A 20,439-nucleotide genomic window follows, 5' to 3' on the forward strand; every position below is an offset into this window, starting at 1 on the left:
GCGCGGCTGGCGGGGTGCTTTGTGGCGGGGGCGGTGGTGGAGAGGAAGACAGTGCAGGACCTGGTGGGGCGCTCCTTTGTCAGGTGCGGCTCTTGGGAAAGGGCGGAAACTGCGGATGTACGCGCGTGCGCTGCGGCCGCGGCGGGGCTGCATTCGGGTGCTGCGCCCTGACTTTGGGGCGACACCGAAACACTGGCGGCCTGGGATCCGGCGCGTCCTGGGTCCCAAGCAGGACCTTCACAGAGGGTGTGCCGGGATTCCGCAGGACGGTCATCCCACGTTGTTTCACATTTGTGCGCCCCTGCCAGGGACCACCTGCGGCAGATGCAGCGGATGAACGCGCTGCGGGCGCTGCTGCCACACCAGCTGCTGCTCGTGGAGGGCGTCACGCGGCAGGCCGAGTCCTGCGTCGCGTACGGCACGGGTGGGCACCATGAAGCACCAAAGGCCTCATTGCGCCCGCACCCAGCAACTCCGTGAGGCGCCCGCGTCCTCCTATGTGGTGGTTCGCCCTGCTAGCGCGCCCCGCTCCATTAGCTCGCAAGTCCTTGGCACCCTCCAACGCCTTCAAACCCAACACTGACGCGCCGCCCGCCCGCCCGCGTGCCTTCCGACGCAGCCACCGCGGCGCGCCCTGACGAGGCCTACGCGCTGCAGTCCGAGGCGGACATCTGCGATTGGGTGGTGCGGACTGTCCTGAGCCCCTTCGGGACAGTCCAGAGGGTCTTCTTGGTCTCCACCCATGGCTACGCGCAGTCCGTGCTGCGCGCCCTCAGCCAGCTGCTCGCCCTCGACGCCGGCCGTCGCCTCGAGCGCGCCCGCCACATAGGGTGGCAGCCACCGCCGCCTGGAGGCACCGCCGCCTCGAGCGGCCCGCCGGGGCAGCAGCAGCAGCAGCAGCAGCAGCAGCAGGGGCGGCTCGGGCCTGTGACGTACAGGCAGCTGAAGACGCTGTGCCACCGTGTGTCGCGCCACCTGACACGCCACGAGATGCCGGAGGAGCTGCGGTCGCCAGAGGCGGCGCCGACGGTGGACGTGGAGGAGGCGTTCGACCAGCGGCTGGGGGAGGACGAGTGCCGAGTGAGTGCAGCGACTAATAGAGGGTTTGCAACAGCATGATTGAGGGAGGTTTGTCATCCATCAGAGGGCGCTGCGCGTCTGCCCTGATCGGCCTTTGCCTGGCTGCGGCTCCTAGGCCCTGGTCTGCCGCGATCTCCAGGTCAAGGCCCGGTCCCTATTCCCCCTTGCCGACGATGCAGGGGCTGAGACTGTATGCGCACGGCCGCCTGCCGGCGCTGCGCATCATGTACGCCGGCGGCCGCCGCCTGCTGCAGCTGCTGGGCGCCTGCCACAAGGCGGCTGTGGCAGGCGAGGGCGCGCGCGACGGCGACAGCTGGGATGAGGACGACGAGGAGGGCGGGCTGGGGCTGCGCGGCTGCTTGGGTGGCGTGGGCGAGGGTGCGGGCGCGGGCGCGGCGCAGCGGCAGGAGGCTGAGGTGGCAGAAGAGGTCGCCACACTGCTGGACTCGCTGCTGCGGCGCTTCGCAGACTCTGCGGCGGCCGGCGATGGCGGAGAACGCGGGGACGAGGGCGCGGGGGAGGCGGCGAGGCGCGTGCTGTTGGTGGAGAACCTGGAAGGAAGCTTGACTCAGATGCAGCGCGCCGCGTGCGACGCAGAGCGGGACCCCGGGCGCCGGCTGACGAATAAGGCCGCGCGGGAAGAGAGGGAGGCGCTGCTGGCGATGGACACTGCTGCGGTCGCCCGCGGCGCGTGGCTGTGGCTGCTGGCGCTGGCGCTGCGGCGGGGGTGGCACGTGCAGCTGGCGCAGACGCGGGAGGGCGCGGCCGCGTTCCTGCAGGCGGCGGCGGGGCGCGCAGAGTGGCAGGCCGACAGGCTCGCGGGGCGGGGCGCAGGTGGCGCGGCCTGGCGGCGGCCCGCGGCAGACGCTGACGCTCGGGCTGGTGGCGGAGCCTACGCCGACCGCAGGGCATCACAGGGGCAGGTGGCAGGTGGCGGCTGCGGCGACACAGACCGCACCCACAGGGTTGCTGCTGCCGCGGTGGCGGGACCGCCACCCCCGATCTTTGACGAGGAAGATGTGATAATCATTGACTGAGTTGTTTCTGATAGCTGAGGAAACGATCACCAGCAGCTGTCTTGCACTGAGGGAAAGCACACCTGACACCTCACTGATGAACAAAGTCAACGTCAAGCACTGAGCTGTTCTACGCAGGATTCGAGAAAGTGTACATGCGCACATGCTTTCACATGCCTCTCTATCTGTAATGTTGTTAACCATGCTGCACACCCACACGTTGCTGGCACCCGACGCTGCACCCCAGAGCGCAGGGGATGGGCGCTCGCTCACTGGACAGCCTTCAAGCCAGACGATGCTGGGTTTTACTCTGCAAAGGCCCTTGGGCATGGTGGCGGTGCAATCGGCAACAAAAACAGGGCACGGGCAACTCAACCTGTGCGCCTCCCCCCAATCTATCATCGTCGCCCAAACTTCATCGCAACTAAAAGCGACAGCACTGCCGGCGGCCCTGCAGCCCGCTCTGGCTGCGAGCAAGTGTGCAATACTGCTCTACATTCGGGATTTATGCTCACGGGGACCACTACTGGGCCGCACCCCCCCCCCCCCCCACCGCACCAACATGTTGTGTTGTCAAGTCTGACTGGGTGTGACTGATTCATGCTGCTGACGTCACCAGCAGCCGGTCCCGCAGTGTCTGCATCAGAGAACAAACACGCGTGCTACACAATGTTCCTGGGATTGGAACCTGTGGGTTTTTGTATACCAGCATACAGGGCCGATGGCGATCTCGACTGCTCAGCGCGGGCTGCGCGGGCTGCTCGTCCCCTCAGTCCTTCCAGCTACCTCGATCCGTGCGTTCACCACACAGAATCAGGAGCAAGAGAGAGGCGCGTCGCGTGGCCCGGGGCCGGCCGCGCGCTCGGTTGCACAGGAGCACCAACCTGGCGTGTGGCCTCCCAGGAGCCCCGATGCACCATCAGGTGCACAGGACCCTGCTGCTGCCGTCGCAGTCGGGATCTCATTTCTTTTTGTTGCTGATTGAGGAGGCCGCCACTTACGCAAATTGTTGTACATCAGCGCCAGACAGCGCACGACCCCTCATGCCCCAATCAAGCCGCCCTCCCTGTGCCCCACCACCCACACTGCAACAACCGCCTGCGCCTGCCGGTCGCAACCCGTGCCCGGGCCTCCCACAGACCCCGTGGATGCTGCCGGAAACCGCGGCAGCAACCCTGAGGCCTCAATTCGCAGGGCTGGCTGGCGCGCCTCCATGACACTGCAGGACCAGTGAGCTGCAGCACACGCAAAAACTGCAGACAGCGCCCGTGTGCACTCCACGCGCAGGGCAGCATAGCAGTAGTCTGGCAGAGCAGAGATGCCAGCCGGCTCGTGCAGCCCAAGGCACGCGGGCTGCCCACGCCACTCCTTGTACACAATGCAGTCCACCCCCACAGGCGCCCCGCCACGTGCCATCTCGCGCACGTGGCCGCTCCCGCCACGCTGCCGAATCTTGCCACAGACCTCCTCAAAACCTGTTCCCGTTTGCAGGTACGACGCCCCTGAGCAAGAAAAGGGCAAGGGGTACGCCAAGGTCATCCCCGAGATGGTCCAGAGCGCCGCCGCGCGTGTCAAAGACGCCGTCGAGAGCGCCGTGGGGCTGGGCCCGCAGGACAAGTACGAGGAAGCTTCCAGGCAGCTGCGCCACGACGTCGAGGGCATCCGGGAGGGCGAGGGGGAGGGTGCTAGGGACCAGGGCGGGCGGGTGAAGAAGTGAGGCAGTGACGCGCTCAGATGTTGCGCCTGTACTGTAGATACATCCACATGGTTGCTGGACTTATTGTTGCAGTTGGTGTGGCGCAACGTGTTTTGGCTGCATGTGATATTGATTAATTGGGTTTCATTCACCCTTTCCACCCTGCCAGGGTGCTGCTGCTGTTTTGATACTGGTGCTGGCATCACAAGCTTGTCCCATTTCCTGCGATGTCCAGTGATGCTTGTCCGCAAGCCTGATGCAAGCCCCACCTCAGCCAATGGACGTGAGCTGTGAAATTTCCAGTTACAGCTGAGGGGGGTTTCAGTGAATTGTGGGGGGACAATGGCCCAAATCCTCGCCTCCGCGCGAGCCGCCAGCGGGCTGGCGGCGCTGGGCAGGCGGAGGGGTGCAGGCAGGGGTAGTGCATGACTACAGGGCGTGTAAGCCGCGCGCATGTGCACGCAGAGGGGCGACACAATATTGCCGGGATGCTGGACAGAAGGAGTGGCTGTGCTTGTACTCGTTTCAAGTGTACACACAAACCCAGCGCAGACAGAGAGGCTGTGCCGAGCGGCTCGCACACGGGCCAGCCGGTGCGCTCGCCGCAACTAGTTTGTAACAAATCAAAACCAGCGCTCTTCCCAACAGTCACGACGGGCATTGGCCACGAATGTCGGATTCAGTCTTCGGTTCTTTGGCAGCAGAAGTGGCAGCGGCAGTACATACGACTATGCGGGTGCAATGAGTCGCGCTGCTGAGGTGCAACCCATGAGGCCCATGCGTGATCCGCGAGCGCGGCAAACGAAGGGGGGGCGCTTATGCGCAGATAGCTCTCTCATTCTGTTGCCAGGGCGTACCAGGTGCAGCAAACTCGCATCACGCGCTGCTGGCAACAATCTTGGGGGCGGCCGCCTCTACCGTTGCGCCCGGCTTGGTGCCGCGCTGGGAGCGGCTCTCGTAAGCAAACTTGACGGAGGCGGACGCCATGCCTGGGGAGGGGGGACGAAACGGCAGCATACAACATCAGACGGCGGAGAAGGGGAAGATAGAGTTGCAGGAGCACACACACATCACAAACTCATCAAGTTTATTGCAGATCATAGGCGAAGCTGTGCTGGCCTGTTTCAGTCACAGATGGCCCCTGACTCACCCTTACTGATCTCCTCAGGGGTGTACTCAGCCAGGTAGTAATCCTCCTCGGTGACGCCGACCTTAGGGCCCACAAACAGGCCGCCCCACATGGGGAAGTACATAGTCAGGTACAGCGCCGTCATGCCCTGCGGAGATTGATTTTAGCGGTGAGGGCGGGGGTTCAGCGGCGGTTGGGTGGGCCGGTATACTGGTGAGCCCACTGCGTGGCAGCCTGAGCAGCGCGGGGAGTCCTGGGATAGCGCCGGCTGCTGCCAACAGGGCTCTGATTCCAGGGTGGCGTGGTGGCATGCACAGCCCAGGGGTGAAGAGCACGGGCCAGTAGAGCTGCCCACGAGGCGCACCAGCGACATGACGCCCATCCAGACAAAGGCCTTGTCGGTCGGCATCGACAAGTAGGTGAAGAAGATGGCCTGCGTGACGGCGCCGCCCGCGTTGCCGCCCGCGCCGACAAAGCCGGACACCAGGCCGGTCGACCGCTTGGACACAAACGGCACGATACCGAAGGACAAGCCGCAGGACTGCTGGCAGAAGATGGAGAAGATGATGAGGATGGCCATGGTCGCGCCGAGGCTGTTGGACACGAGGCCCAGCAGGATGCAGAAGACCGCGGACAGCGACTGGATGACCCACATGACCCACAGGCGGCCGCGCATGCCGAACCGCTTGGCGGCATAGTCGGAGATCATGCCGCCAGAGGGGCGGCTGAAGAGGTTCATCATGCCGAAGACGCTGCCAAGCATGCCGGCGATGGAGAGGGGCAGGTGGAACTGGTCAAACATGTACTGGGAGATCACGTTGTCGACGGTCAACTCAACGCCGAAACCATAGCCGTACGTGATGGCCATCACCTGCGGGTTTTGGGGAGAGGTGCCGATGATTCGTCATGGTGGGCGCGAGGGTTGGAGGACGCGGGCGCAGGAGTCAAGCTGGGCGCTGCGCGCAGGCGGCAGGCAGGCAGGGCAGGGCAGGCAGCCAACAAGCACAGCGGGCCAGGAGCATGAGCGGGCGGGGCACAGGCCGTCCAGAATGAGGGAAAAGCTGGCCGGCGAGCTCGGCGCGTGCCACCGGGCCTCACCCAGGTGCGGTAATTGAACACGGCGGCCTTCCAGACGGACGCGCCGCCGGGCTTCTTGAGGGCGCCGTGGCTGTAGAGGTCGGCCATGTTGCCGTCGGGCATGTCCTGGGCCATGACCATCGTGAGGATGGTGAGCAGCACCTGGAAAGACGCTGGCACGAAGAAGGCCCAGCGCCACGCATGGAAAACGGCGACGCCGCTGGCGGCGATGCCGTCGAAGATGAGGGGCATGATGAAGGAGGTGAAGCCGCCGCCCATGTTGCCCCAGCCGGCGGCAAAGGCGTTGGCGGTGCCGACCAGCTTAGTGTTGAACATGCTGCGGGGTTTGGTGGGGTGTGGGGGTCGGATGTTCAGGAATGAGATCCTGGCAGCTGTGTGCGCGAGGGTCCACGTGACCTTCCACATGATGGCACATAGCTTGGGCCACTGCATTTCCCCATGAGACGACCGGACAGACCCTTCAGAAGCATGCCCTTCAGAAGCATGCAAGGTGCCGCGCTTGCCGGCAGGGCGCAGGCCGCCGAGGGGCAGCGGCGGGCGGGGGCCCCCACCTGGTGCACCAGAACTGGCAGGCGACAAAGGTGGCCAACGAGAACCCGATGAACAGGCGGGACAGGATGAAGCCGATCGCGCTGGTGCTCATGCCGATGCAGTACACGGCCGGCGCGGTGAGGCCGATGCAGATGCTGATGCCGAAGCGGGGGCCGTAGACGTCAACAAAGTTGCCCATGGCCACACGAGCGGCAATGGCGCCGACGACAGCGGCGATCCCGGCGTTACCCAGGTCCACCTTCGTCTGTGGGTGGATTGAGTGAAGGACGATTATGAAGGAGGTGGCTGGGTGAGTATGAGAGGGGCGAGTTGGGGCGCAGGCCTGTACTGCTTGGCGCGTGCCGGCAGGTGTGACTGCGGCGGCAACCGCCGTTCCCAGCACGCAGCAAGCGATGCCAGGGTTGCGGCCGCGGCTGTCGCGCAAAGCATAGCTGATAAGAAGCCCGCATCAACGCCAGCTGGCCGTCGCATGCGGTTTCAGAGAAGTGTGGGTGAGTGACCCCTGGCGGGGTCCCAAGGGGCCGGTGGCTGCTCAAGGGGCCCCGTGTGCGCCCCAGCCTGCGCACCAGGTCCAGGTTGTCACGGATGACAGGCAGCAGGGCCGCGGGTGCGAATGTGGAGACGAATGCCGCGAAGAAGGCCAGCCAGCTGAACTGGAAAGCCATGTGGTGGGGCCGCTGGAAGCTCCAGATGCGGAAGCGCTCGGATTTGTGCTCTGGGGGTGAGTAGTGAGTGGAGCACATGGGGCAGGACGTTGGTGGGGGCGCACCAATGAAGGGAGGTGTGTGATGCTGCTTCAGCTAGCGTAAAGCTGCAAGTACGATATGCGTGAACAGCGCCGCCCCTGGTGTTGGTGGCACCCGCACCAGCAACAGCAGCGGCGTCCCCTTGCGTCACATGGGCGGCAGTGTTGCGGCCGTCGCAACACTGGGGTGAACTGGCCATCTGACGCCGTCAGTGCAATAAGCTGGCACTGAGCTGTGCTGAGAATCATGTTGGAGCCGGCCGGTGTGCCCAGCACGCCGGGATGGCACTCACCCGAATCGACCGGTCCCTTGAACTTGGGCGCGCCATCGTCAACAATCTTCGTGGGATCGGACTCCATAGCTTTTGGTTTAGAAGAGGGACTGAGTGGGCCGTGCACGGTTGCAAGTCAGCCTGGGTGGGGTGCCACCGGGTACCGTGCTGATGCCTGTTGTGCAAGCAATCTCGGATGGTAAAAGGTGTGGAAGTGCGCGACTTAATAACCTACACCTCGAGGAGGCTATCTTCTCATTCGCGGGGTCGGAGTACACTCTCTGGGGCACGTCGTGTTGACGCTTGGGACCAGTGCCGAGAGGCCAGGGTGCATGTGGGCAGCGCGCGTGTCCAGCCAATCAAATAGGGTCGTCAGCGTTATATAACGACCTGTTTACAGCCTTTGATCAAGCAGGTTTGTTTGGCGCGGCGCAGAAGGTACGTGCTCCCTTGGCTGCCTCGCCTGTCCTGCAGCCCACGTGAAGCATGTGGGCCCCACCTATAGGGTGTGTCAGCCGGTGTTGGGGACGGGTGTGTGTTGCATGCTTAACAGCTGCATGCACCTTTCAGTTACACGGTTTGCGCCACACACCCCATGCAGGCACGAGTGCCACATTAATCAAAGCCACAGTCAGATAGAGCGCGGCACTGCAAGCACCACGGGCGGGGCGCATGCCGACAAATTGCCCTGCCATCTGAGGCCTCCCCGGTTGTAGGGCATTACTACAACACACATCCTGAACCTGTTGCATATGGTGTTCCCTTTCCCTGGATCCCCACAGTTGGCAGGGGTGCAATCCGGGGTGTGCCGTGGAGCTCTCGACACAAGCAGGGGTCGCGCGGCGTATCAGTGCTGATGATGGCCGCACAAGCGCTTCATTGCACTGCATCACACCCATCAACATCAACAGGCTCCTGGACCACAGAACGCAGCAGGGATGGGTCATCCAACCAGCACACACGCGCCAGTCATGCGCCGCCGCCCATGCCCCGCGCCAACCCCTCAAACGCGCGCCGCGCCGCGTCCCGCCCCGCTCTCGCCGCCATCTGCACCGGCCGGTAGTACACCTGTGCAATGTGCAGTGCGCAGCGGCGATGTGGCGGGGAAGGCCGTTCAGACAGCGATCATGCCTCTCAGTGGCAGCCTCGCCTCCATCTCCTTCCCCTGGGTTTGCTCCTTCGCCTGCGGGCGCGGCGGGGGCACGCCTCGCCCTTCCCATTTCGACGTACACATGCGCGCAGCAGGTCCGAGAGCAGGGATGGGCTCACCAGAAGGAACGCACGCTCCGCGTCGGCGTCCCCCTCGGCGCGCCGCGCGCCGCGGTCCAGGGCCTCCAGCAGGTCCAAACCTGGCGGTGCGAGGCGCGTGCGCGCGCGCCTCTTTACTTGGGGTAGAGGCGCACTCTGCAGGCAAATGTCGGCATGTGCGTCTTGGAACAGAACGTCCCTGACCGCCCGCCGCGCCGGCCGGGCGCTCAGCGCTGATGCAGGGACGGGGGCACGCGGGTGGTGCCGGCCGCAGATGGCGGCGCGCTGCGACGCAGCTCACCTGCCCCGAGCTCGAGCCCCAGCCTGGCCAGCGCCCCGTACGCCTGCCACAGCTGCGACGCGTCTGGCAGCTGCAGCACCGCCTGCTGCTGCTCGTCTCCTCCCGACTCTGGCTGCTGCAGCACCGCGCCGTGGCCCTGGCCTTCGCCCTGCCCTGCCCGCCCTGCCTGCCGCTGCTCGTGCGACTGCTGCGCAGCCGGCAGCGCTTGCACTGCAGCTCCAGTGGCGGGGTTCAAAAGAGCTGCGGCGCCGGTCGCGGGTGCCGCACACGCGTCGACGCCGCGGCTGGGCGTTCCGCCGCCGCTGCCGCACCCAGCGTCGCCGCCGCTGCTGCTGTGGCGCGCCGCGCTACCTTGGCCAGACCCCTGCACGCTTGTGGCCTTGCCGGCGGACGAGGGAGAGTGGCCAATGCTTGGTGCAGCACCGCCTGCCGCTGCAGCCATGGGAAATCCAGGCGGCGTCTTGCACGGCTGGCCATGAGGCCGCTTAACGGGCTGCTCAGGAACCTGCAGCTCGTCTTGCCGCCCTTGCCCTGCATCCTGTGCAGCGGCGCTTTTTGCCAGCACGGCCGCAGCCTTCGCCTTGCGCTGCGCTGCTGGTTGGCGCCGCTCCGCCGCTCGCGCCTCCTCCCTCGCCTGCGGCTCCTGCTCCCTCTCTCGCGCCGCGGCGCGGGCGTTCCGCGCCGCGCGTGTCGCGGCCCGCCACGCGGTGCGCGCCGCGGCCTCGCTGTCTAGGGTGCCTGCATCCTCCACCGCTGGGGCGCGGCTCCACTCGTGGGGTCCCCGCTGAAGGCGCTTCACCGGTGGGCTGCTCTCGCCCCTCTGCCCGCCACCGCCACCCCCTTGAAAGCCGGGCGCGCTGGGGCGCGACGACCGCACCGCCGCTGTGTGCACGCAGCGGGCCGCCACCTGCGCCTGGTAATTAGAGCAGCCGAGCCGCCGCCGACCCTCGCGCGGGCGCAGAGTCATGCTGGCAAGTGGATGCGCCGCCGCCGACGATGCAGGGGGCCGCTGCGGTGTCTTGGCGCTTGCGTGCTGCACCACCAGGACCGGCTGCCCGCCCGCCACCAGGGCCCGGTGCACCAGGCTACCCTCCTCCACGCGCATGGGCGCTGGCAGCGCCGGCCTGCCGGCGGGCGCCGCCGGCGCCGCGGAGCGGCGGAGCGGCGCGCCGGCGGGGCAGACCTTTATGGTGAGGCCCCAGTGGCTCTTGGTGAAGCCGCTGATGGTGCGCCCCGCGCAGCTGGAGAGGTTCAGGCCCCGCAGCTCGGCAAACCCTGCACCCCTGCCGCCGCCCACCAGCCGGCAGCGCTGCCAGCCGCCCGTCAGGTTGATCGAGCCGCACGCGGCGCGCACGTCGACGAAGGCGGGCGCGGGGTCGCCGGGCCAGAAGCGCCGGACCATGCCGGGGGCAAGTCGGAAGGGCTTGCATGCCGAGGCGAGCCTGATGGCTGGGTAGGGCTTGCCGTGCAGGCGGGCCTGCGTGTGCACGCAACACGGGTGTGTAATGCATGGTGCCAGCATGCGAGTCTATTGCGAGGCCGGTTCATCGCGTGGGAGCTCAGGCTTGCTGGCGGCGGAGGGATGCTATCATCCGTTCTTGCTGAGCAAGCGCGCTGCGCCCCTGCTGCGGCAGCGCTCAGCCTATGTTGTCAGGCACACGCCGCGCCGAGACGCGCTGTCAGAGGGCCTGCTCCAGACGCAACAAAGGCCCCAGTAATGCAGGATGCTGCGAGCGGCAGGTGGGCCTTACTGGGTACTCCAGCAAGGCAGGCTCCGGGGCTGCTGCTGCGGGGGCGGCGCTGGTGCGCTGCTTCTTGGCCGCAGGGCCGCCGCCGCCCGCGGGGCGCTCGTGGGCGCGCTTGTACGCCTTGGCGGCTCGGAGCTGCGCATCCGCCTCTTGCCGCCGCCGCTGGCGCTGCCTGAGCGATTTCTGGCGTGTCTGCAGCTCGGCCTCCAACTGACGCCGCCGCACCTCCTGCTGCTGTTGCAACCGCTTCTCTTGCAGCCGCTGCTGCCGCGCCTCAAAATCATGAGCCTCCAGCTCAAGCTCAAGAGCGGTTTGCTGACGCCTTGGGCGGTACGCTGGCGGCGGCGGCGGCGGCGGCGCCGGCTGCTGCTGCTGCTGCTGCTGCGGCTGTTGCTGTGGGACATGACCTGGCGCGCCCTGATCAACCCTCTCCTCCTTGACACATGGCAGCTCCTGCCAATGTCGGCGAGTCGGTGGCGGAGCCTGCACCCCACTCCCGCTCGCGCCGAACCCGCCCAGCTGCATGCCCGCGGCAGCATCTGGCGGCTCCTGCTTCACCACAGGCTGCATCGACCGTAGCTGCTGCAGCTGCATGGCCGCGCGCACGAGGGCTGCGCGCAGCAACGCTGGATCGACACCGGCTACAGCGAGCCCGGCCGTGGGCGGCAGGCCCTGATCGGCCATAGTTGCTATATTAACGAGGTAGTCTACACAATCAGCGCAGGGGAATGCGGAACGCGTGCCGTTCGCTGTGTCGGAGTGAGCAATGACGTATTCCAAGCCCAGTGATAATGTGGCCTCCGAGCGTGCAGGGCTATCAAACACATACCGCACAGATTTGAGTGGCTCACGAGCCCAAGGATGAGTTGCTGGCAAGACCCCCAAGCCGTGCTGGGCTTTGCCACCCTCGCACCCTGTCACCCAGCACTCACCCGCCTCTCTCGCAGTGGATGTCCTGGCAAGCAGTGCAAGCATCTGCTCAGACTTGCAGCTGATGGCACAATAGTCACGGTGCACCATAGCTAAGTGTGACTGCGTGCTGTCGCGCCTGAGGCTGAACCCCTGCACCTTGTGACCCCCATGCAGATTGGCGTAAAGCTGGCTCCAGTACTGGCAGTGCAGTACAGGCAACCAGAAGGGGCTCAGTGCAATGCATATCTTGAATGACGGCATGGCACAGGCATGCGGCTGACACCCAAAAACACCTCTGTGTGGGCAACGGTCAAAGCGTGGTTACCGGTAGCTGTGCAGCCAATGCCTTGGATTGTGGCAGCAGAAGGAATGCAGAAGATTCTGCACCAATTGCTGCACTCTTTCTTGGACGCAACACACGGAAGTGTGTGCACCTGTCCCAGCGTGGGAGCGCCGAGTGAGTTGTCACCTGGGTGCTGTGACCCTGGATGCAAACCATCCTGGCGCAGACAGACAACACAACTATACATTGGGCGCTGCCATTGGTCAAGTGCTGTTGTTTGGTGTATCACACGTGAGCTTGTTATCGCAGTGTTGTAGATCTCCCGCGCTGCTTGCATTTCGCATGCAGATCCGTGTCATTTGTCGAAGGAACGGCGACAAAGGAACACGCAATCAGAGCAGGCTTGAGTTCGTGAGCGCAGGCCGAAGTTTGGCGGACCTCGTCAGCGGCAGCAAGCAGCGCGACGCTTCAGATACACCGTGCAGCACAGCAACTGATGGACGGCCTGATCGCGGCCGCTGTGGTCGTCGTCGCGGCACTCCTCGTGCTGCTTGCCTTTCGCCAGAAACAGGCAGCATTCAAGGGGCACGTGCAGACGGTCAGCAGCGCCGCCAAGCCTAAACGGCAGCTGGTTATAGGGACCTGGTCGCGCGAGGAGGTTGCCAAGCACGCGTCGGCAGATGACCTTTGGCTCATCATCCAGGTGGGCTGCAGAGCCATCAACCGTCCCATCCTCTTCTGCGTGTGGACGCGGCGCCTGCACGGGCTGCAGCAGGCAGACGAGCGACGCTCAGAGCAGGGCAGGTTAGGCCACGGCAGCGTGCTGAGCTGTGCACAGGAGGCGCCGCTCATGCCCTCTCCTCTCCCATCACCTTCGCAGGACCAGCGCAGCAAGGAGTGGAGGGTATACGACATGACAGACTATGTTGACGAGCACCCCGGCGGCATGGCGATCATGTACAATGCGGGCGGTGACGCCACCCAGGGGTTCCATGGGCCACAGCACCCGCCTACAGTGTTTGACATCCTAGGGGACTACTGCATAGGCACGCTGGCCGACCCGTGACTCGGACTCATGATCCTACCCCATGGCGGCGGTGGAGCCGCGGGCGCCGGTGGGGTATCAAGGCGGGAACAGCTGCACCCTTTGCTCATAGCCAATGCACGAAAGCCTGCTGCTTGTTTCAACAGTGACAGGGTTCTGAGCTACATCAGGTCCTGTGACTTGGTGTCGACCAGGCTATGTGGGTGTATTTATCTGCCGTGTAAGCCTTTTGTTGACCCCTGGTTGTCTTGAATGCGAGAAGAACTGATACCCGTTTCGGCCTTCAGCCAGGACTTTTTGACCGTCAACCAGGCCGGTTTCGTGAGGATGCATGTGCCACTGTCTGAAATCTCAACAGCAGAAGGTATGCAATTATGGCAAGCACTCGCGGCTCGGGGCTATCATGGGCACTGTACAGAAGTACAGCACTCTCCGCTCGCACACAAGTGACGTAGACAGCGCATACACAAGTGATGTAGACAGCGCGGCTTGCCAGGGATCCGCGGCAGCCACATTTATACAAATTCTGTGCTTTTGCACCTCACATCAACTCCGGTCCGCAACTGAACCCACTCGTAATTCAAGCGGATCTCGCAAAGCCTGTAAGACCGCGGTGTAGCACCCGATGGCCTGTCACAGTCGGTTTGCAACTCATTCACTTTTGCATAAGAGTTGCGCCCCACCGTGCAAATGCGAACATGGGCATGCTGTGACGCGGCAACACGCTGCAGCAGTGCGCGTGCTCGGAGGCGGCTTCGCTGCTGCCCTGGCCGCCGGCACCCCAAGCCCCGCACATGCAATGCAGTCAGTGCAAACTGCACTTGCAGACCTGGCAGTGGCAGCCGATGGCGGCATGGGCGTGTACGCGCTGACGCAGCAATTTGACGTTTTAGTGCAGCAGCAGCTGACCGGCTTGACGCCGGCAAGCTTTGCCATCGTGCTGGCTGCTGGCCTGGTCACCAGCTTGTCACCATGCACGCTGAGCGTGCTGCCCTTGACTATAGGCTACATAGGCGGGTATGCACCCTCCACTGCGGGTGGCGTGCAAAGCGGTAGCGACGGCGGCACAAGCACCAGTGGCGGCACGCCTGCAGCGAGTGCGGTTGAAGATGTTGGCGATGGCAGCGAAAGCAGCGCCCCTACCAGCAGCAGCACCAGAATTGTCACACCCCCGCAGCAGCAGCAGCAGCAGCAGCAGCAGCAGCCGCGGCCCCCGCCCCTGGCGCTGCAGGCGCTCAGCTTCTCCCTGGGGCTTGCCAGTACATTTGCGGCGCTCGGCGTCGCCAGCAGCCTCGCGGGCAGGGCGTACGGCACGGCCCTGGGGGACGCGGCGCCGCTGGTGGTGGCGTGCGTGGCCATTGCCATGGGGCTCAACCTCCTGGAGGTGGGGGCTGAGGGCCTGATGGATGCTGCATGACACGTCCGCTGCTGCGCCTGTGTAGTGTCTGTCGCACGCGCTCAAATCGTATGTGCTTGTGTAGTCTTCCCCTGCGCCGCGCCTTCTTGGTCCCGAGCACCACCGTCTGCCCTGCCGATCTCCAACAACCAACCGCTTCCCGCCAGGTCCTGCCGCTGCGCCTGCCCTCCCTCGACGTCGACGTGCGCCGCCTGCCCCTACCGCCAGCCCTCACTGCCTACCTGGCGGGTGCGACGTTTGCGCTTGCGGCGTCGCCCTGTAGCACGCCCATCCTGGCCACTCTGCTGGCCTACGTCAGCGCCAGTGGGGACCCGCTGCGCGGCGGCGCGCTGCTGATGGCATACTCCCTGGGATACGTGGCGCCGCTGCTGTTTGCGGCGTCGGCGACGGTGGGCGGGGGCGGCTGGGTGGTGGTCCGGGCGGATGGCGGGCAGGCTGGCACAGATGGAGCTTGCATGTGAAAGACGATCGCAAGGTGGATGCCGCTGCGTGCAATTGTGTCGTGGCATCTCTTTTTTCATGTTTCCTGAGCCGGATGATGTTGACGAGCATGATGAGGAGCGCGTCACACACCAAACCCAACCTGCAGCTCACCAACCCTGTCCCTGTGCGGCCCCGCAGGGCGCCGTGAAGCAGGTGCTGGCGCTGCGGCAGTACTCGGCCTGGGTCACACCAGCCAGCGGGGTGCTCCTTTTGTCGGGCGGCACGTACGCGCTGCTCTCGCGGATCGCGTGATGCCCGCTATGCCAGGATGCACACGTGAACATCACCATGCTCGACGGCAGTGCTGTATGTGCAACCGCTGCTTGTCATGTCATAGAGGCTGGCGAAGGTTATCGGCACCCAGTAATTGTCTTTTTTGGATACTGAGCAAGCAAATGCGCGCAACCGGTTCCAGGAACCATGGCAAAGGGGCCACAAATCACGGCATCAAAACCAATTCACCGCAGGTCATGCGGGCTGTAAACTGCCCCAAACCAAATAAAGCGCACTCCATGTGCTTCAGCATTAAAACCACATGCTGTGTATCACGACTCAATAAACGGCAGGGTTACGGCGATCCCGGCCTGCCCAGCGTCGAGCGCCTCCCAGGCAAAGCGCAGCACTCGCGCCGCAGGCGCAGTGGAAGGCGAAACCACTCCCCGTTCTGCCTTAGCGGGCACAGGTCCACGACATCGCCCTCTTTTTGTCCTTAGCTTCGCATAGTAGCCAAGGTGCGGCCTCGCACAGAGGGTCGCCGCTGCCCACAGTCTGAACGCGTGTGCAGCAGGCAGCGGCCCTCCTAGACGGGAAGCAAATGATGTCGTAATTTGTGACTAGACCTGCGTTTTGCAAACGTCTTTGGCTGTTGAAGGCTGGCGGCGAGTGCTGTCGCCCAGCATCACGGCCAGCCCGCAGCCACATCGCCGAGCATCAGTGCACAAAACTGGGACTCCAACGGAGCACCTTAGAATCGACTTTTCTTGCAGCTGCCTGCTGCACCGCTCCGCGTGCGGCGGTGCTCCAAGTGCGCTCATTGCTGCGCCGCCTCCGCCACTGTCGCGCCTGCGCCCGTGCCCCACAGCGGACAAAACTAGCTTGCGATGGCGATCGCTAAGGCTGCCAAGGGCGTGGCCGCCAAGAAGAAGGCCCAGGTCTTCGTGATCGACTGCAGGTGCGTGAATGATTTGTCTGCTGTTGTGGATGCGCAGCGTGTTGCTGCCAGCAGTGAATAGTGGTGGGTTGAGTGTAGGCCGGGGACCTGTTCAACTAGGGAGACAAGGTGAATGTGCGATTGGCACTTGGACTAGCATTTGCAGCGCAGTGGTGGCAGAAATTGCGGCAGGCGCAGCGGCAAGCGTCATTGCAGCCATGAGCAGTGGCGGACGCCGCTTGGGCAGGCAGCGACTGGCAAAACGAGCAGCGCCATCGTGCGGCTGCTGTGGTGGTTGGTGGCCGTGTGGCTGCTGAGCTATTGCGCAGCAGCAAGCAGTGGTGTTGCTGCTGCAACGGGTTATGCTTGACGGCATCGCCAGTGAACCGCCACGCAGTGTGGCCAGCCTGCCTCGCTGCCTGGCATGATGTAGGGGATACCAACCGCAGCAGACATCCGGCAGCATCGATGGATATCTCAACAGCAGCTGCCGGGCGCCAAGCACTGCAGCTGGGCATGTCCCGGGCGTCGGCATCCTATGGGGCTGTGCTGCCTCCTTGGGCTCGTTGCCTCCACATACGCCCTCGTAAAACTGCATGCTGTGACGCGCACACCCACACACCCACCCTGAACCCCTTCCTGCCCTTGCAGCAAGCCCGTGGGGGACTCCATCATGGAGATCGCGTCGTTTGAGAAGTTCCTGGCCGACAAGATCAAGGTCAGCGGCAAGACCGGCGTGCTGGGGGACAACGTCAAGGTGCGGGGCCGCGCGGGGAGCGGAGGGGAGGGCAGGGGAGGGGAGGGCACCAACGCTGGAAAAAGCCGACCGGCTGCGCGTTGGATGCCGCGGCGCCGCCCATCAGGCTCCGTTTCCTGCATTGCTGCAAAGCAGTTTGAACATGCGTGGGTTTCCAGACCTCCCCCCACCCAGTCTGTCCACTCATCTGACCCCACCCCGCTCCCCTGTGCCCAGGTGTCCCACGACAAGTCCAAGGTGACCGTGACCAGCGAGGTGCACATGTCCAAGCGGTATGTCAAGTACCTCACCAAGAAGTTCCTCAAGAAGCACAACGTGCGCGACTGGCTGCGCGTCATCGCCTCCAACAAGGACCGCTCCGTCTACGAGCTCCGCTACTTCAACATCGCGGAGAACGAGGGCGAGGACGACGAGTAGAGGGGGCCGCGGCCAGGGGGCCCGGGGACGCACGGCCGCCGCGCCCTCGCGGGGTGTGAGGGCGGCACGGAGTTGTTTCTCTCGGCGGCGCCGCGGGCGCCGTGCGCAGCCTTGCTCTTGCTCGCGGGCTGCGGTCGTGTGTAACCAGGTCACTGCGTCTTGGCTGCCAGAGCGCCGTCGCGAGTCATGCGCGACTTGATGACAACGACAACAAAAGGGCATGTGTTACACGAGCAGCGGCACAGATGGCATCAGTTGCCGTCCTTGCCGCTAACCACTGCATTGCATCAAAGGCCGCTGCTTCTTGCATTGCAGTTTTCTTTCAAGGAAATCTTTTCAGTGTGCCGCAGAGACACAAAAAGCACATACAAACACACATACACCCACACACGGCACACGATGCAGCATCGCCACTGCGCCTGCTGGTGAGGTGCGGCCGCCCTCACGCGAGTGCTGGCCGCCACATCACCTCAGTAATGGCGTCACATTGGCGCAAGAAGCAGTTTCAAAAGACACGTGTCGTTTGCCGTAGCCCGGGGTCAAGGGACCGCAGGCCCCGTGCGCATCTGCTCATGCCCCACAGCCAGCTGCCGGGGCCCCCGCACACCCGAGGCTGCGCTGCCGGCCGTCATTCAGAGCCGGCCCTGCGGCCGTGCCGCTGCGGGCGCGCGCCCGGCCGCGGCGCGGCTGCGTCAGTCCACCAGGCTGGGGTTGCGGCGCTGCAGGTGCACTGCCTCGATGGCGTCCAGGACGTCCTGCCCCAGCTCGACCCCCGTGAAGCGCAGGTTGGAGGCCAGCTGGTCCAGGCTGGTGGCCCCCACGATGGTGCTGCCCACGTACGGCCGCGACGCCGCCCACGCGTAGGCGAGCTGCGCGGGCGTGAGGCCGCAGTCCGCGGCGATCTCGGCATAGCGCGCGGCGGCGCGCTGCACGCGGTGCGAGGTGAAGCGGGCGTACCTGGGGGTGGGGTGGGGGGCGTTGGGGGTAGGGTCATGGGACCGCGCTGAGCAGAACAGTGTGTCTGCGCGCGCGTGCGCGCGCGCGTGTGTGTGTGTATGTGTGTGTGCGTGTTTGAGCATAGCGTGCAAGTGCTTCTGTTGGCAGGTGTGGTTGGATTCACGGGACGGGGCGAGCCCAGGCGCCAAGTTGGGGCGGGCGGGGGCCGCTTGGGGCGTGCCTGCTCACCTATCAGCGAAGAGATTGAGGCGGCTGGTGGGCCCCGCTGGCGAGATGCCCTCCGGCACCGTTTCGAGGTACTTGCCACTGGGTTGTGGGCGAGAAAGGGGGAAGACGATAAGGGGCAAATGGAAAAAAAGCGGTCGCGTGTGTCATACGTGGTATACACGGGCCGTGAGCAGCGGAGTTCACCTGAGTGCCCCACCAGCCAGTGCGGACCACGGCAGCAGGGGGAGGTTGAAGTGGCGCCGCGAGCACGTCTCCGCGAGCTCGCCCTCAAAGGTGCGGTGCACCTGCAGTGTTGGTGGCAGTGCCACACCCACACGGTGTATAGGCGAGAGCAACTTGACGGCGGAGATGGCGGCACACAGAGGGGTGCTGAGTGCTTGCCGGGAATCAAAAGACAGAGACGCCTGAGCAGCACTCAAACAGTTGCAGGGGGCCCTAATCGCTGCCGCTCTCCCGTGTGCGCCCTTCTAGCGCAACGCAGCCCCCCAACGTCGGGGACGCTAGCCGTTCCCCACCCCAGCAAGGCTGCCCCACGCCTGATCGCACCAGGGAGAAGCTGTTTTGAATGGCGATGGGGCGGTCCACGCCCATCGCGTCCGCCACCATGCAGTACATGCACTATGGGGGCAGGGTTGGCCCAGCCAGGGTAAACAGGCGGCGGGAGAGGTTCATCTTCAGTGAGGTGTCAAGCGGCAGGCGCAAGGGTTACAGGCGCGGCTGGGGCGCACAAAGCGGCACCGAAGCGCTCGCGAGTGACGAGTGCAAAACCAGCAGCGGCGCGGTAGCAGGGGGACGCACCACCCCAAAGGAGGTCTCATTGGAGAGCGCCCAGTAGCGTATCTGGGCGAGACGCACCGCGGTTTGTCGAGGGCAGAGGGGGGCAAGGCGGATGGGTTCGCTGGCTGGTGGCTGCCGGCCAGGCTGGCACAGCCCGGGCATGAATTACGCCGGACACAGCCGGGGCTGGCTGGGGCGCAAGGCGGCTGAGACACATGCTACACCCAAAGCCTTTCCGCTGACCGCCCTGCCCCCGTGCCTCCAGCAGCCCTCCTTGCGGCCTAAACCCTCTGGCCCCCAGAACTCCCAACCCCACCTTGCCCTCCTCTATGAGCTGAGCGATGGCCGCCACCAGGCTGGAGAAGGGAGAGTAGTCCCACTCCTTTTCGGTGAGGTACTGGCTGCGGCCAAAGCCCGCATAGTACCTGGCAAAACGAGAGGCGGGGCGGGGTTGGTTGAGTGACCTGAGGGGTGACTACAAATGAGGAGGCGGTGTGCCGGGAATAGGGAGTTGGGCAGGGGCAGAAGCCACGTCAGAAGGCGCGGACAAGCCGCAGACAGAGGGGGATTGGCGCGGCGAGCGGCCAGGGGTCGGAGGGGGGGCGCCCTCTGCTGCAGCCCCACTCCACCTGTCTGGCCAGTGCAGGTAGAGGATGTCAATGTAGTCAGTGCCAAGACGCCTGGGGCCGCGGTCGGGGCGTCGTCGGGGGTTGATACAAGGGGCCGTGCACGTGAGCACCACTCCACACAGGATGTCAGCCGGGACAGGCGTGCAGGCACGACCGGACGCTGCAGCGCCACCCAGCCATGCGCCCGCACGCTGCATGTACCTGTGCGTAGCCAGGCGCCCCTGGCCCCCCATCCGCCGCCACCCCACCCCGCCGCAATGCACACCTCAGCTCCGCTTCTGCCGCAAGGATGATGCTGGGGCCGTCCAGCACCGGGTTTGCGTCCTGCCCTGGCGGGTCTGTCCGCTGCGCCGGGATCCACTCCAGCCCGGTGCTGCGGCCCGCGACCTTGGACGCGATCACGAGCTCGCTGCGCGGCCGCGCGCCCTGCTGCAGCCAGCGGCCGATGATGCGGGACGTGGCGCCGGCCGTCTCGCGGCGGGGGGCGACGGGGTAAATC

At 65.0% G+C, this 20,439-nt stretch overlaps 8 protein-coding genes across 8 annotated transcripts; 5 read left to right on the forward strand and 3 right to left on the reverse strand.

The window, feature by feature from the left end:
• Positions 1-324: 324 nt before the first annotated feature.
• Positions 325-2,117, forward strand: MNEG_5294 (hypothetical protein; the record flags this gene model as incomplete). The annotated part of the gene is made up of 3 exons (XM_014046223.1): positions 325-424; positions 620-1,080; positions 1,260-2,117. 3 exons carry the CDS (start codon positions 325-327, stop codon positions 2,115-2,117), a joined length of 1,419 nt encoding a protein of 472 aa, XP_013901677.1.
• A 700-nt stretch (positions 2,118-2,817) lies between these two features.
• MNEG_5295 (hypothetical protein) lies at positions 2,818-3,813 on the forward strand (the record flags this gene model as incomplete). The annotated part of the gene is made up of 3 exons (XM_014046224.1): positions 2,818-3,019; positions 3,236-3,326; positions 3,588-3,813. 3 exons carry the CDS (start codon positions 2,818-2,820, stop codon positions 3,811-3,813), a joined length of 519 nt encoding a protein of 172 aa, XP_013901678.1.
• Positions 3,814-4,668: 855 nt separating this feature from the next.
• Positions 4,669-7,676, reverse strand: MNEG_5296 (hypothetical protein; the record flags this gene model as incomplete). Its single annotated transcript, XM_014046225.1, has 7 exons — positions 4,669-4,781; positions 4,943-5,069; positions 5,286-5,792; positions 6,020-6,335; positions 6,571-6,815; positions 7,138-7,286; positions 7,610-7,676. 7 exons carry the CDS (start codon positions 7,674-7,676, stop codon positions 4,669-4,671), a joined length of 1,524 nt encoding a protein of 507 aa, XP_013901679.1.
• Positions 7,677-8,557: 881 nt separating this feature from the next.
• Positions 8,558-10,539, reverse strand: MNEG_5297 (hypothetical protein; the record flags this gene model as incomplete). The annotated part of the gene is made up of 3 exons (XM_014046226.1): positions 8,558-8,656; positions 8,858-8,937; positions 9,138-10,539. 3 exons carry the CDS (start codon positions 10,537-10,539, stop codon positions 8,558-8,560), a joined length of 1,581 nt encoding a protein of 526 aa, XP_013901680.1.
• A 2,037-nt stretch (positions 10,540-12,576) lies between these two features.
• On the forward strand, positions 12,577-13,146 carry MNEG_5298 (hypothetical protein; the record flags this gene model as incomplete). The annotated part of the gene is made up of 2 exons (XM_014046227.1): positions 12,577-12,783; positions 12,961-13,146. 2 exons carry the CDS (start codon positions 12,577-12,579, stop codon positions 13,144-13,146), a joined length of 393 nt encoding a protein of 130 aa, XP_013901681.1.
• A 778-nt stretch (positions 13,147-13,924) lies between these two features.
• Positions 13,925-15,277, forward strand: MNEG_5299 (cytochrome c-type biogeneis protein; the record flags this gene model as incomplete). The annotated part of the gene is made up of 3 exons (XM_014046228.1): positions 13,925-14,509; positions 14,689-14,931; positions 15,164-15,277. The coding sequence occupies 3 exons, from the start codon at positions 13,925-13,927 to the stop codon at positions 15,275-15,277; spliced, it is 942 nt and encodes a 313-aa protein (XP_013901682.1).
• Positions 15,278-16,125: 848 nt separating this feature from the next.
• Positions 16,126-17,349, forward strand: MNEG_5300 (60S ribosomal protein L22-2; the record flags this gene model as incomplete). Its single annotated transcript, XM_014046229.1, has 3 exons — positions 16,126-16,196; positions 16,827-16,932; positions 17,149-17,349. The coding sequence occupies 3 exons, from the start codon at positions 16,126-16,128 to the stop codon at positions 17,347-17,349; spliced, it is 378 nt and encodes a 125-aa protein (XP_013901683.1).
• Positions 17,350-18,041: 692 nt separating this feature from the next.
• Positions 18,042-19,140, reverse strand: MNEG_5301 (Protein tas; the record flags this gene model as incomplete). Its single annotated transcript, XM_014046230.1, has 4 exons — positions 18,042-18,306; positions 18,535-18,612; positions 18,718-18,818; positions 19,081-19,140. 4 exons carry the CDS (start codon positions 19,138-19,140, stop codon positions 18,042-18,044), a joined length of 504 nt encoding a protein of 167 aa, XP_013901684.1.
• Positions 19,141-20,439: the final 1,299 nt, after the last annotated feature.

The sequence above is a fragment of the Monoraphidium neglectum genome (genome assembly GCF_000611645.1).
Source record: "Monoraphidium neglectum strain SAG 48.87 unplaced genomic scaffold scaffold00781, whole genome shotgun sequence".
In the NCBI taxonomy this organism is placed as follows: domain Eukaryota; kingdom Viridiplantae; phylum Chlorophyta; class Chlorophyceae; order Sphaeropleales; family Selenastraceae; genus Monoraphidium; species Monoraphidium neglectum.